The 14,248-nt window shown below is 39.1% G+C and overlaps 1 protein-coding gene across 1 annotated transcript; it reads right to left on the reverse strand.

Annotated features, from left to right (window-relative positions):
* Window positions 1-193: 193 nt before the first annotated feature.
* Window positions 194-11,070, reverse strand: LOC122997344 (spermatogenesis-associated protein 48). Its single transcript, XM_044373429.1, has 11 exons — window positions 10,438-11,070; window positions 8,254-8,327; window positions 6,322-6,404; window positions 5,797-5,935; window positions 4,304-4,371; window positions 4,175-4,216; window positions 3,926-4,033; window positions 3,645-3,749; window positions 1,501-1,664; window positions 1,172-1,212; window positions 194-655 (listed from the first exon to the last, which is right to left on the reverse strand). Exons 1-9 carry the CDS (start codon window positions 10,844-10,846, stop codon window positions 1,514-1,516), a joined length of 1,179 nt encoding a protein of 392 aa, XP_044229364.1. The 5' UTR covers window positions 10,847-11,070; the 3' UTR covers window positions 194-655; window positions 1,172-1,212; window positions 1,501-1,513.
* Window positions 11,071-14,248: the final 3,178 nt, after the last annotated feature.

A 14,248-nucleotide genomic window follows, 5' to 3' on the forward strand; every position in this document is an offset into this window, starting at 1 on the left:
TAGTGGCTGAATCAATCATGATGTTTGTGAGCCTGTTTTGAAAAGGAGCCAGTGATGAGATTCAGACCACAGGCTGGAAAATCAGAGGAGGAGGAGGAGGAGGAGGAGGAGGAGGAAGAGAAGGAGGGCGCTTTTTAAGCAAATAGAGTTATGACTGCTATGAGACGGTTTATGCAGTTTTATTGGTCTCAAACACAACAGCAAACATAGAAACGTGGGCACAATCATAAAATAGTAGCAGTAGTAGTAGTAAATAATTCTAAAATATTTTGACGTTTTGGGAAATACACTTAATCGCATTTTTGACAAGAGTTTGACGAGAAGATCAATACCACTCTTACATATTAAACTGGTATCATTCTTCTCACTCAACTCTCAGCAAGAAAGCGAAGAAGCATATATCCCTAAATATCCTAATACTCCTTTAAGTGTCTCACACATCTTAAAAAAGACATATATCGGTGAAAATACAGTCACTTATAAATTTGAGAAGGGTGAAAATGAGTCTCATTAGATGAGATGGTTAATGAGAGATGCTGGTTTCCTACATTAAGGCTAAAAATCAAGATTTTCCTGCATATTATTGGTGGTTACCAGACGTCAATCACCATGAGCTGATAAGCCAAAAGGAACTAGACTGCTCTCACTAGATTTGCTGCAATGAAAAGGAAAGGACAAATCTAAGTTGGTATGATTAATAACTCTGAAATGTGAATGACAGAAAAAAAGTATTATAATTCAGATGTGAATTATAACTGTGATGCATTAGTGATCACACAACCATAAACTCATTGCAAAATCAACAGTATTTAAGTAGAAATCCTTGTGAAATGTAAATCTAAACAAAATATAGATGAAGAGAAACAGGAAAACCAGCTCATCCCTATTTCCTGTCTAAGCGTGAAGCTGCACAAACCACAGACATAAAGCTATAGCTGGCAGACACTTCATAATAATGTCGATTCGCATTACAGTCACATCTACAGAAAACTAACACCTCTAAATGATGCGTGCGGTGTAGACTGCATATTCTATTTAATATGTGCTTCCTGGGCAAATTAGCTCGGGTTAATAACAAAACGTTATATATAAATGGATCTAATGCATCTATTATACCTGCCATAGTTTTGTATAATGTCAAATATGTAACATAAGTGCAGAAAATCCTTACTTCCATCACAGTATTTCCTCTGTTTTGTCCCTCTCTTTGCCCTTCATGACAGAAACACAGAAAATGTAGGCTGAAATACACACACACACACACACACACACACACTGAGTGAGTGAATGAGTGAGTGAGTCAGTGGGAGAGCGAATGTTTAAGAGGACAATGCAAGAGCTCACTACCCAGAGTTAGAAAACCACTCATCTAAATCAGGGAAATTATGATAATGGGGCATCTCATTATTCTCCAACTCACTCCGAATCAGTCACTGACATCACATCATTATAGACGTATTCATATAAACAGATTGGATGGCATAAAAAGGAAGCTGACACCTTCAAAACTTTCTCATCTGCTTTGTCTAATGTCTCCTCGTGTGTTTGTGCGTGAGGCAGGAAGTGCAGGTCTCAGGAAGGGGTTGCAGGGGGTCGTCATGGTCACCATTCGGGACAGGGGGGCCGCATGGCTGAAAACAGGACTCCTTGATTCTTTGATGGTTCTGTGAAAATATCATGAATTTATATGTCAGTCATTTATAAATAATTTTGGATCAAGTAGAAATCCAAGAACAGGGCAAGAATATTCACAGTGTAACATCACATAAGACTGGTGCAGACTGACTACTTAAAAAAATACCCATAGACACTTGTGTAACGAGTGAGCTCTGGCAGGCAAAAATCCTGAGGATGTCTGACCGTTGCAGCAGACAGTTAATCAATCCAAGCGCTTGTCTTTTTTCTGTTTTGGGGAAAAAATATGGGAGGCCAGCCTAATCAGCAGAGGAAACAGATCTCAGGGGGTGTTGGGCTCCAGGAAAATGGATCTGGGTTGTGAAAACCACGATTACCACGAGCTGCTCTGGATTCAGCCATCTGGAGCTGCCTGCTCCAAAAGCCGGTAAAGTTCGCTCAACTGGGGCCCAACTAGGAAACAGGTTTATACCTCCCTAACAGACGGAGAGCACTCCCAGAAAGGAGGGATGTTTGTTGTCTGCTGCTGCTTGAGTCAAACAAGAGCGTGACGTGTTAAAGTAGGCATTTTATTTCAGCTGGTGGTGAAGTCGGAAGTCTATTTGCAAAAATGTTCTTTTAATTAACCTTCTTGTCATTTTCTCCCCAGTTTTCCAAGACTTCCAATTTCCTGCCTGTCTGTCTTCAGGAGTGACATCCATTGTTTTCTTAACACTTCCAATTACTGTAGCCTCCACCGACGTATCACTAATTTATAACTCACCAGGCCACTCATTCAAAAAAGGTACACATTTGGCTGATGCTAAAAGCCACAATGTTTTAAGGTGATGCAGGCACAAAACAGGAAGAAAGGTAAAAATAATTCCAAATAAAATATAACATTGAGAACATTAGAAACAGTTGATTTCTTATAACTCTACCATTCAACTTACTTGGCCGCTCTTCTGCAATACTAGGCATTCCTAATCTTCCTCATCTTATGTTCTGTTATTTCCCTTGAAATAAACAGATATCTTTTTTTGTCGCTCTAATCAGGCCTAGAAGTGTTACTGTGCACCCTGATTCTTCTTCTTGTCACTTGTAACACAATTATTCAGGCTATAAGATTTTTTTGTGTGTGTGTAGCAGAGATGAATTGTGAATGAAGGATCTCGTAATAAATCTCTGTGAGGGGCTGCATTTTAATTGTTTAGTCAAGATTTTAAGTAGATTCGGCTAAAGAGCCGGCTGGTTTGACATCAGTAACATTGTCTCACCTTTTGCAGTGTTTGAGAAGGTTTTTCTCTCTGTTTCAGGACTATTTAGCTTCTTTCTTCTTTAAAAGATCTTTTTAAAAAGCTCTATATAAATGAGCTGAATTTGCCTGTTAGATAAATACAGGCTCAGAAATGTGTCACACATTTTAAATTATTCATTTACTAAGTATAAGTCACTGTAGTGTTATTATTAATGATGAGTATTAATAGTTGTATTTCATTTTCAAAGGAATGGTAGTAAAATATGAGCACATCGGGGTGGTGCAGTGTGAGCATAACCTGAGGCATGTCAGAGGAGTGCATTAGATCGCCCTCCAGTGGACAGTTGTGATCATTATTGTCCTGTGTCTTTAAGAAATTTACATTACAAATTATTATGTACATTATGTATGTAAATAATGACTAGAAGTGGATGAAAACAATCTCTGTGCCATACAACAGAATATTAAACATAATATAGAATAAAATAATAAGAGAAACTTTTGAAGTTGATGATCATAAGTTAACTGATTTATAAGTTGATGACATCAAAGAATATTTATATTCTACTATATCAAAAACATGACAAAAACCTTTGAAAAAGGTAGTTTATAGTTTTATAAGATGATTGGTGGCAACCAATAAAATAAGTTGTTTGCTTTGTGTCATGGGTGACACATTCATAACTGGATCACAAATTTTAGAGATGAAGGGTGACAAACATTGGGTAATGGTAGCTCAAACGGCTCCATAAGACTCACTGTGAAGACTAACCTGGGGGAGCATGCAGGACTGCAGACAGCTGGGACAGAGACGGCAGCATCAGCAGCAGAGTGAGCGTACACAGCCTTGCCTGTATAACCAGGGATGGTGGCTCGGCTGGCACAAAAACAAACGTTTACGCATTATTTATTAAAATCTGTTACAGGAGACTGAATATCACACTGTGAGAGGTATTTCAAGAGGGAACAACTCTGTCAGTATCTGTCCTAGTTAACACAGGAGGGTAAAACATTGAATGTGTTGTATGTGTGTGTGTGTGAGGTGTGTCTCACCGTGCTGTAGGGGCGTACCGGGGAACAATGCTCCTCTTTAGGGTCAGTGGGTGGAAGTCTTCCTCCATGTTGTCTATGTTATCCATGTTTTGAGAGCCGATTGTACCACTGCAAATACATGAGAACACACAGGGACAGAGCACATACACACATACGCTCTCAGGCCAGCTTGAAGAAACGTGTGGGATTCATGAACTCATCCTAACATGTAAGGCAGTTGTGGCAACCTCTCAAACATGAAATACTCACGTGTACAGTGGAATTTGACCTGATCTCCTATATCCACTGCAGCTGAAAAGAGGAGGAATCAGGAGACCCCTCATTAACATGAATGCTAATAGAAAACAGACGCAGAGTCACTGGTTGTTGGAAACTTACAATGATATGGGTTTCCTGGCATCATTCCTCGATCGAAGCTGCTGTCTGTTCCACTCAGCTCCAACGGACTTGGAAAGAACAACAGATCTTTTAGCAGAATTTATCAGGCATCTACATTAAGAAACTCAATTTGAATGTGTCTTCTCTCATAAGCCTGCACATCTTCACTTTCCTACACACACACACACACACACACACACACACACACACACACACACACACACACACACACACACAGGTAGACATGACTCAATCCCAGTCAGTCAGAGCTATTTTTAAGTGCTGCATGCAGTGTTTAGAGAAGTCTGGCCTTATTCTATATGTTTCTCAACAAATTAGTCCTTCTCTGAATACTTACTGACTTCAGTTCTCTGTCTGTAGCACTCATTCCCAACTTTTCATGTCTAATGAAGATGTAAATCTTTAAAAATTAATATACAGTCACAAATATAGAACAGAAGTAAATTTTGCATGTGTTGGGGACTATATTCAGCGGCACATTAATACACATTTGGTCTGCTAGCAAGTGTTTATGGTGGCAGGATGGTGTTAATGGGATTGACTCCAAATAAACTACTAATGAAGGAACATGTCAGCCAGTGCAACAGTGTGACTCAGTGATGTGTTTTAATACTTTTTTGGACAACAACAACTCTATGACTCAGTGGAATAATATATATCAGGCTTTAGACACACAAATTGTGCTTGTTTGTCAATTCATTGTTTGTTTTTTTCAGTTCACTAATCAATTCATTGTTGGTTTAAGTCTTTTAATGGGACTTGTTGACAATAAGAAATGAAATATCACCAGACATATCCTTCATCTGTCTCCTCCAGCCTATATACTGCATTTTACATTTAGTGCCTACAGGACAAAATTGGTTTGAAATATGCTTGTTATTTTGTTGAAACATGTCTTAAGGCCCACAACACAGGAATAGATAAGCGGCGGAGAATGAATAAATGGATGGATGATGTTTTAAGGCCCAATAGAATATTGCTGTATAGCACATAACAGTACAAACAAAGCGCAGACATACAGATTTTCAGGAGATGCTGGATTGAGAGAAATAACTGTAGAAAACTAACATTCAACACTCTTTCAGTGAGGCCAAATATAAAACAAAAAACTTCTGTGTGGGTGGGTTATTAGGAAAGTGGTTTTAATTTTGAGAAACATCAGTTTTGTTTTTATTCTAACAGTAATTACACTCAGGTAACTCAATTACATTGATTTCGATTGATTGTTTATTTCTTGATTCTTGTCCTTCCCTGAAAGCCACCACAGGCTAATTACTTCAGCACACTTTTCTGTGAAATATTTAGTTCCAGACATGTTGTATTTGTTCCTCTGTCAAAGGTAATCCACTATTAAAAATCAAATTTCCTCAAATCATTTGTGGGAATGAGTGTAAAACTGGAGACGCCCACGACTGGAGAAAAAGAGAAGAATTGAGCTCTTGTCTTGGCACAGTTTGTTCTGCATGGCTCACCTGCCACAGCTGAGGTTGGCTATTGTAGCGCCTCGATGAGGGACGCTCACTTACTGGGTCAGCCATTTTCTCCCAGGTTGTTGCCGGTGCCTTCAAGCGCCGGGGCAACTTTGAATCCCAACCAACTTCCTCATAACTCCTGCAAATGAACAGGGAACAAAGTGCCTTAAGTGTAATTGATCAACTTGATTCCCAAAACTTATTTGCTTTAATTTGGATTCTTAAACAGCCCCCTTCATTGCACAAAATGTATTGGACAGCTTGTTAACTGGGGAACTAATTCATCCTTGAGGATTTAAGCAAAGCTACAGTTCATCTACATGATTTCATTGAGCAACAATTAACACAACAAGAGGACTAACTGTTCCCTGATGACATCACTGGAGCACAAAATAGAACCTATTCACTCTCAATAATCCTCAAGGCAAAATGTCTCTGTGTGTACTGGACATTATAAATTATGTGGGAGGTGTAAGTTTAGGTCTATCGTCCTGAGAGGAGACAGTTTAAGGTCAGTGTTCTGACCTCTGGGTGGCAGAAGTGTATCTGAAGCGTCGAACTGCCAGTGAGTTGTCTGTCCACAGTCTCTGATCAGAAGAGAAGGCATCCTTAAAAAATCAATTTACAGATTTTGTTATTATTTATATCAATTTGAAAATCAGGTAGCAAATGCCAAGAAAAATAGGATATTATTACTGGAAATAAATTAGTGTTGATATTTTTCTTTCCTCCTTACTCTCTTGAGTAAGGAGGAAAGAAATGAATATGTTCATTCATGGGTGTATACTTTTAAAATCAGCATTATATTTTCACATCAAACCTAACATGGTTAAGTAGAGTATTAGTTTTTCAGCAGCATGCCTAATGATCTTAAAATGACCTCTAGAGCCTGTAATGACTGCAAATTTGACACCAAGCACAAATTTATCTGGTTAAAATTCCTGCAGTAATTGTAAAAGAATATCAAGATCAAGACCTAAAGGAAATACAAAATTACAAATGTCTATGAAGAGTCTACAGCCATGCTAACGGCTTTGTGAGGCTTTGCAAGAGCTGTAACTTTTTTTTTTTTTTTTACATTATCGATTAATCTGTAGATTATTTTCTCAATTAATCGATTAGTCATTTGATCCAGAAAATGTCAGAAAATGGGGAAAAGTGTTGATCTCTGTTTCCCAGAGACCAAGGTGATGTCTTCAAATGTCTTGTTCTGATATTCAGTTTACTGTCATAGAAGACTAAGAAACCAGAAAATATTCACATTTGAGACGCTGGAATCAGAGAATTTGGAATTTTTTCTTTCCCGTCAAAACAGTTGGCGTGCAACAGTGTTTGAGAGAAAGGCTTAAAACATGTTCACAATGGCAATGCTAACATGCTCATTTTAGGCAGGTATAATGTTTACCGTGTTCACCATCTTAGTTTAGCTTGCTAACATGCTAACATTTGTTAATTCACACTTAACACAAAGTGAAGCTGAGGCTCTTGGGAATGTCATTAGTGTCACAGGTATGATTGTTAACTTAAAATACATTTTGTTTAAGGCCAGGGAATCACTAGCGTTATTAGGATTCATCCACCATGAACCATGGACATGTGTAGCCCACCAAATTTCATGGCATTCATGAAACAACAATGGGGACAACACTTAATGGTAATCCATCAGATATTTTTTTATTTGTTTTAGTCTACACCAAAGAAGTGGACTGAATGTCCAGCAGGCCAACATTGTCAGCCTGAGAGCCGCTGCTAGCATGTCTAAAAACACAAATGTCAAGATGTAGTCTGTGTGTATGAAAATCCACGTAGGCATTCTTGAATCTGAATAAGTCAATCAAGCAATTTAATGTTAATGTTGCATATTTCAGCACAGTATTCACCACTCTCCTCCCACGTCTCAACACACACACACACACACACACTGTTTAAATACAGGCATTAATCAAGCCTCCGCTCACTAGAGAACACTTTATACTATTCACTTCAACTGAGTGCTGTACAGCTTCCCCTAAAACAAAATAATGCATGTTAAGGTAATTATCATCACTTCAATTATCAGACTCACAAACAAAATAATAAAGCATGATTATGTTCTCAAAGTGAACGCCTGCCCACTAAATAGTACGCTGATGCGATTTTTAACAAGAGAACCAAAGAGAGGTATGTGTTTATGTGTTACTCTTTCATATTTAATATATGTTCATGTTATGATAGTGAAGTGAGGAAACTAATAACCAATTTGTCTAAAAACCAAGCCAGCATTAGTTTGACCAAATGTCTGACAGTATCTGCACTGCAGTAGATTGAATGTATAAATCAATTTAGAGTGTTTATGTGCTCAGAGAGTTAAACAGGAAAAATAAGGAAAACACAGTATATGTGGAATGTGAATACTAAGCGAGTAAACAGTGTTTTGCAATGCAGTTCAATAGAAAAGTCAATTGAGTGATCACCCACCTGAGCGTCAGTGCTTTTATCAGGAAAACTGCTGTATAATGTTGGTGTCTTCAGTGAGTGTGGTTGGGCTGAACCTTAGGAAGACACAACAATGGGATACAGGCAAGTTGTGGGTTACAATTATTACTATGCACAGAAGAAACTGCTCTCAAAGTCAGATAACCCCGCGAGGCGGGCCTGGGGCAAAAATCAGCTATGGGCCAAAATTGGCCCCTCTTTCATCCCAGTTTCTGTGTGCATGAATCCTTTTGCCTTTCACAGTATCCTCTCATAATTACTCTTTATACCAAACTTCTGAACCACAAATCTAATTTTCATTCATAAATACCCATCAGCCATAAATAAATGGGGGATTAATCCTTCATGAAGCTTTCAGAGAGCTGAGAGAGTGTATTCTTTAGGTTTTACACTATTTGTTTATGGAGAAAAAAAACTTCCACAATCACATTATATTATGATTGCATGTTACATAAACTAGGAATTGAAATTGAAATATTTGTATATTCTGGGTCATTTCAGGAAATGCCAAAAAAAAATCAGGCTAAAAGGATAGTGTTTAGGTGTTTGTACTGCTCTAAGATGCAAAAATGGTTCTAATTTGACCTGAACAGTATGTAATTATCAGACACAGAGCACACAGCAACAAGTGTTATATTAGCTAGTTGTCCTAAAACTATGCAGTTAGCCAACAGTCTGAAGTAAAGCCCTAGCTTTTCTTGGATACTACTAACAGATAACAGAATAAAACCAACATATATTATACCAACACCATGTAAGGCTCCAACTTAGAAACAGAAATTGCATATTATTAACATAATAAAGCAACTTTATTCTTCCTACAGTATCTAAACAATGATAAAAACAAAATACTTATGGACAAGTAGTGCCCAAGGAAACAAATTTAAAAAATAAATAGCAGCAGGAGAAGCCATCACACTGTGTTATAATCCACTATGGCTCATTAACACTGAGGTAAATACTACTGCTGTCTAATGACCAGGAGGGGGCACGGCAGCACAGAGCACAAACACAGAGCAGAGCTATAAAGCCAGCGAATAAAACTATATTATGGTTTGATAACACCAGAGGTCAATGTATAGGCATGTGCAGGAGCCACTTTAAGGCCCTTTTTAAGGCAGCAGCATTGTAATTGTGGCATCTTTTTGTTTGTATTGATATTGTTGAGGTTTGATATCTTAAGATTTTACATATTTACTCATAATTTTACTTTTTTTCATTGTCTCAAAAATGCTTTTAAAGAGTAGCTTAACGCCCACTGGAAATCTTGTTTGTCTTGACCTTCAGTGGTTTAACTATCACCTTGCTGCCGTTATGTACAGGTGTACTCCTGGACACAGTGACATCACTGTTGGGTGTGGTTACAGGTGCAATACAGCACATTTCTCACTTGAAACTTTCAACCAGAGAAGGTTGTGGTTTTCAGCCTGGTGTTACATTACTCTTTAATTTCTTTTTACTTGTGTATTTTGTATTTATATGATGTGTTCATGACTTGCTGTGTGTTTTTTTATCTTGTGTCTTGGGTGTCACTGCTGCTCTTTTCACAGCAGACATTTTGACTTGACTTGTCAAAGCAGAAAAGCACAGCTGTACATAATAACACTAACCATGGCTCCATTCAATTCATTGTTACAGTAAGCCATGTCAGTGAGCGAGCACAAGAGCGCTGCAACTGACTCATCTAAATGCATTGCAGCCATCATTAATGTTATTAAATCCACCTGTGCTTTTCCTGCTTTGACAAGTCAAAATGTCTGCTGTGAATAGCATCTGTTTCTCGTTGTGAACATTAAGTGATTGATTGAGACATTATTGATAGATTGCAGATTATTTCCTTGATTAATTAATATTTAGGTCTATAAAATTAAAAAGTTACAATTTATGAGAGGTGACATTTTCAAACTGCTTGATCTGAGCAACAGTCCAAAAATCAAAGATATTCAATTTACTATCATATAAGACAAAGCAAAGCTTCACATTTAAGAAGCTCGAACCAGAGAATGGTTGGCATTTTTACTTGAAAAATGATTTCAATGATTAATAGATTATTGATAATCGATAAATTGTATAAATAATCGATACATAATGTCCAACTTCATGACTACAGAGTATCTCATATAAATTATGATTGCAATATTATTATATTATCTCCTGTGATTTTACCAGTGAGTCTCGCTCTTATGGCTGCATCTGGGATCCTCCTGGAGTTCCAGGCCTTGTCCTCGCTCAGCTCTGTGCAGATACCAAAGGGGTTTGGTGCTGTTTGAGGCTTCTCTCTGAAACCTGGGGGTACCCTCAGAGCAGAGGCCACATGATGGAAATCTATAAATTTCTTTCGTCCTTTGACCCCCAGATCCACCTCTGCTCCTGCACTCAGCTGCCCGCAGGATGGGTCTAACAGGGGGACGTCATCTCGGAGTGGGGCCAAGGAAGCATGCTGAGCAGGAGAGTTAACGCTTCCAGGTTCCAGTCCATCTCTACCAGCAGAACGGTGTAGGCTGAAGTTCAGCCGTCTAATGACATGCAGCTCTGCAGAGAACGGCCTAAAGGGATCCAAAACAGTAGTCATCATTGCTGGTAGAGAAATCCAATGTGTGTGTGTATGTGTAGTTGACAGAGCTGGTCATAGATCTGCTGTCAGGCATAATGATGCAGTGAGCGCTAGTTGCCCAGAGACTGTCTTTGTTTGTTGCTTGGATCAAATTACTGACATGCACAGAGGTCACATGACCTGCTTGGTTGTGGAGGTGTAGAGATTCACATACCAGTGCACAACATTTATTCTGTATTTGTTATAATAATGGAGAGCAAAGATGTTATAATCGTCTCCTGGTGTTTACTTTGGACGCCACACATCAATGATTCACCCCAGGGGAGCATTCAGGACCAACAATGTTTCCTCTGAGCTGCTATATTTTGGCACCCCACAACTACTAATTTATCACACTGACTAAATAAAAATGTTTCGTAAGTCATCAAGGGCGGTTGTTGTCCTTGGAAAATTACTCCATACAAATATGTTTTGATGGCAAATAATAATGAGAAAGACTTGGCCCTGCCTCAGGGTTTAGTGAAATGACCCTCCTGAGATAATGCTACATTACGTCTTGTGACGGGCCAGGGACTGTTTATTTCCTTTGAAAAACTATTTTCTTCTCTAAAGATTCCTCCAAGTGATCACTAGATGGAGTAAAAGAGCCTGTTATGGCAGAAGGTAACATCAGGAACCAGCCTGTATATGTCATCTGTCCCTTATGAAATGACAGTACACAAATATCAACCGCAAAAAATGTACATCCCACTTGGAATATTATGATGATACAGTATGACATTTAAAAAATGCCATTATAGCACAACAAGGTGAACATAAACCCACTACTGAAGACCTCAGACCCACTATGAGTCACTGAATGAATATTAAAATTATTCTTCTTCGGGCATCTAGGCTGAACAAGGTAATTTTTCAAGCAGAAGTGCTGTTACTTGGCAGAGAAACTTCAAATGTAGGTTGTGTTTTTAAGTTGAGACTAAACTAAATGAAAATTATGTAAATCACATGGATGCAAAAAGTGTTTTTACAAAGGGTGTACTCTGGTGAATGCGCCAGCTTGAAAGAGCTGTCTGATATTCACTGAAGCAAAAAAACAGCAAATACTATGTGCCTCAGTGCCTATTAATTAGTTTGCTTGGGTTGAAACGTAATGTGCAAATGTAAATATGACACATAAATATATACGCATGTACGCTGCACAGTGTAGCTGTGCTTTATATAAATAGTGAAAGGCTAGGTGGCATTTTTCTTGGGAGGGAATTCATGTTAATGTGTCAGGGGCGATGATGCTGATGCTTGCTGATAGATGATTTTTGCTCAGGCTGTCATTAGCAAATGTAAACACCCGAGAGCTGTTGAAAAGGATGTGTTAAAAATAGCCTAATTAGAGTTATTCTGATAACTGAGTGGTGAATATGCCCGACTCCCACACAATGTTCCTCCACAAAGGAGAGCACAAATGACACTTGTGAGATCTGATGTGCGCTCCTTTTGAAATAGCTTTCCAGATTTAAAATAAAAAACAAACAGAACAAACCATTTGTTGAATTAATCTTATGTCTCATGAGAGCTGTGCCGATTGTATATTCATACATTTGTAATGAATGAGGTTATGTAGGTCCAGAGGTCCACATGATTTATTGCATTTGGAGTCCATTAATTATTCCCATATCAGAAATTCCTCCATACGCCATATTATGCTCCCCCAATGCTTTGTATCGCAATTATTTCAGGAGGGTTTTTTTAACCAACCTCAGACTGAGGTGACTATATTTTTCGCAGGGTATCGGTGAGGAGTAAGGAGTCATTACCATCGGAGCAGCCCTTGTTACTGAATCCTGTGTTATTAGTCAGCTTGTCTGCCATTCTCTAGACTCCCCCACAGTCTCAGAAATTATTTAAGTCTCACATCTCGCCCATGGTGCCAGGCCCAATGCTACAGTGTAGCAGCCACTAATTTGCGGAGGCTGCATTCATCTGAGAGAAACTGTTGCTCTGGATTAAGGCAAGAGGCATTGTTGTTGCTGCTGCTGCTGCTGCTGCTGCCGCTGCTGCTGCTGCAGCAGAGGGTCATCAAAGCAAAGTCACAGTTGTAGTGTTGTGGCTGAAGACAATATAGGCTGATGCTGCTCTGGGCATGGCATTATTTTTGTTAATCAGACAAGTGGGCTGAGGGTGACCCAGAATGACACCTCAGGATCAGACAGGCAGGGCAGGGAGGAAATATGGCTACCGAGCGCAGGGAATGGATCATCCAAGAGTGGAGAGGACGCTCCAAGTATATACGCAGACAGCATACTTTATCACTGTAGGGAATCAGAGTTTCAATTAGCCAGATAAATGGGAAGAGATGACTGACAGATATTTGTGTTGGTAATACCTCATGTTATTTCTGAACAAAGCTTTGATGCATTAGGTGCCTGCAGATATAGGGCTACATATATCTCATGAAAGTCATACCTATATCCAGCTGTCTCTTTGTACGCATGAAATACAATACAATCCATACAAAGAGCCCCATCTAAGTCTGATGCTTAATGCATCCACTGCTGGGATTATGTCCGTATGTCTTGTAAACTGATGAAAATGCATGACCTTATTTATAGCATAAGGGCCCTAAGTCATGGCTCATGGGTCGTATTCATCACACTGTAAATGCAGTGAATTGATTAGTGCCCGATGACCATGCATGCATGCAATAGATTAGAGGGCAAATTGGCTGAAGTGAACTCTGTCTCATGCTGTGTGCGGCACCCTCATCCATTTGGAAAAATCCAAACAGAGTGCAGAGATGAAGAGCTCCCATGAGCGGCGGGGGTAGCCATGTCCTCAGAGAGTGGCCGAAGGCTTTATTGTAGTGCTGCTTCCCTGCCCTCGGTTGCTGCAGCTCTCCGCTTGTCACACTCAGTTAGCTCAATGAAGTAATGAATATGCCGCTGTACATTTTTCATGAGGGAGGTGGGAGTGAAAAATCTGCTCTTTATAATGCTTTTAATATGGAAGTTTTCACACACACTCTTCCCCCGCAAAGCACCCTCCGGACTATCATGATGCTGCATGAGCATGATGTTTAATGTTAACATTCCCCAGGGGAGAGTCAGCATAATGCAATGTCACTTTCAGTGATGAATATGTTGACTACAGCAGATATACAAGCAGCTGTAAATCATGAGTAAGTTGGGATAACAGCGGCTGTCTTCTTTTGCAATGCAGACAGGGACTGCAGAGGAAATAACTGGTGGAAGAACTCTTACTGTACAGTCACCTATTCAGGTCTCACATCATTACAGTAATTAATTAGTCTACAAGGAAGCACACCCATGAGCTTCCAAAAATGGAGGACTATTAAGTGTGAAAGGGAAACATAACGTTCCAAAGACATATGCAAATGAACACAAGTGCTGTTCAAAGATAATCAACAAG

Source organism: Thunnus albacares, chromosome 14, assembly GCF_914725855.1.
Source record: "Thunnus albacares chromosome 14, fThuAlb1.1, whole genome shotgun sequence".
NCBI classification, from domain to species: Eukaryota; Metazoa; Chordata; class Actinopteri; order Scombriformes; family Scombridae; genus Thunnus; species Thunnus albacares.

What these genes read in the sequence shown, in the direction of transcription:
- LOC122997344 (XM_044373429.1), bottom strand. Translation starts at nt 10,846, where the DNA reads ATGATGACTACTGTTTTGGATCCCTTTAGGCCGTTCTCTGCAGAGCTG. An exon ending in ATAAAAGCACTGACGCTCAG is followed by an intron (nt 6,405 to 8,253) that starts GTGGGTGATCAC and finishes TGATTTTTTAAG; the next exon opens with GATGCCTTCTCTTCTGATCA. An exon ending in GGTCAAATTCCACTGTACAC is followed by an intron (nt 4,034 to 4,174) that starts GTGAGTATTTCA and finishes ATGTATTTGCAG; the next exon opens with TGGTACAATCGGCTCTCAAA.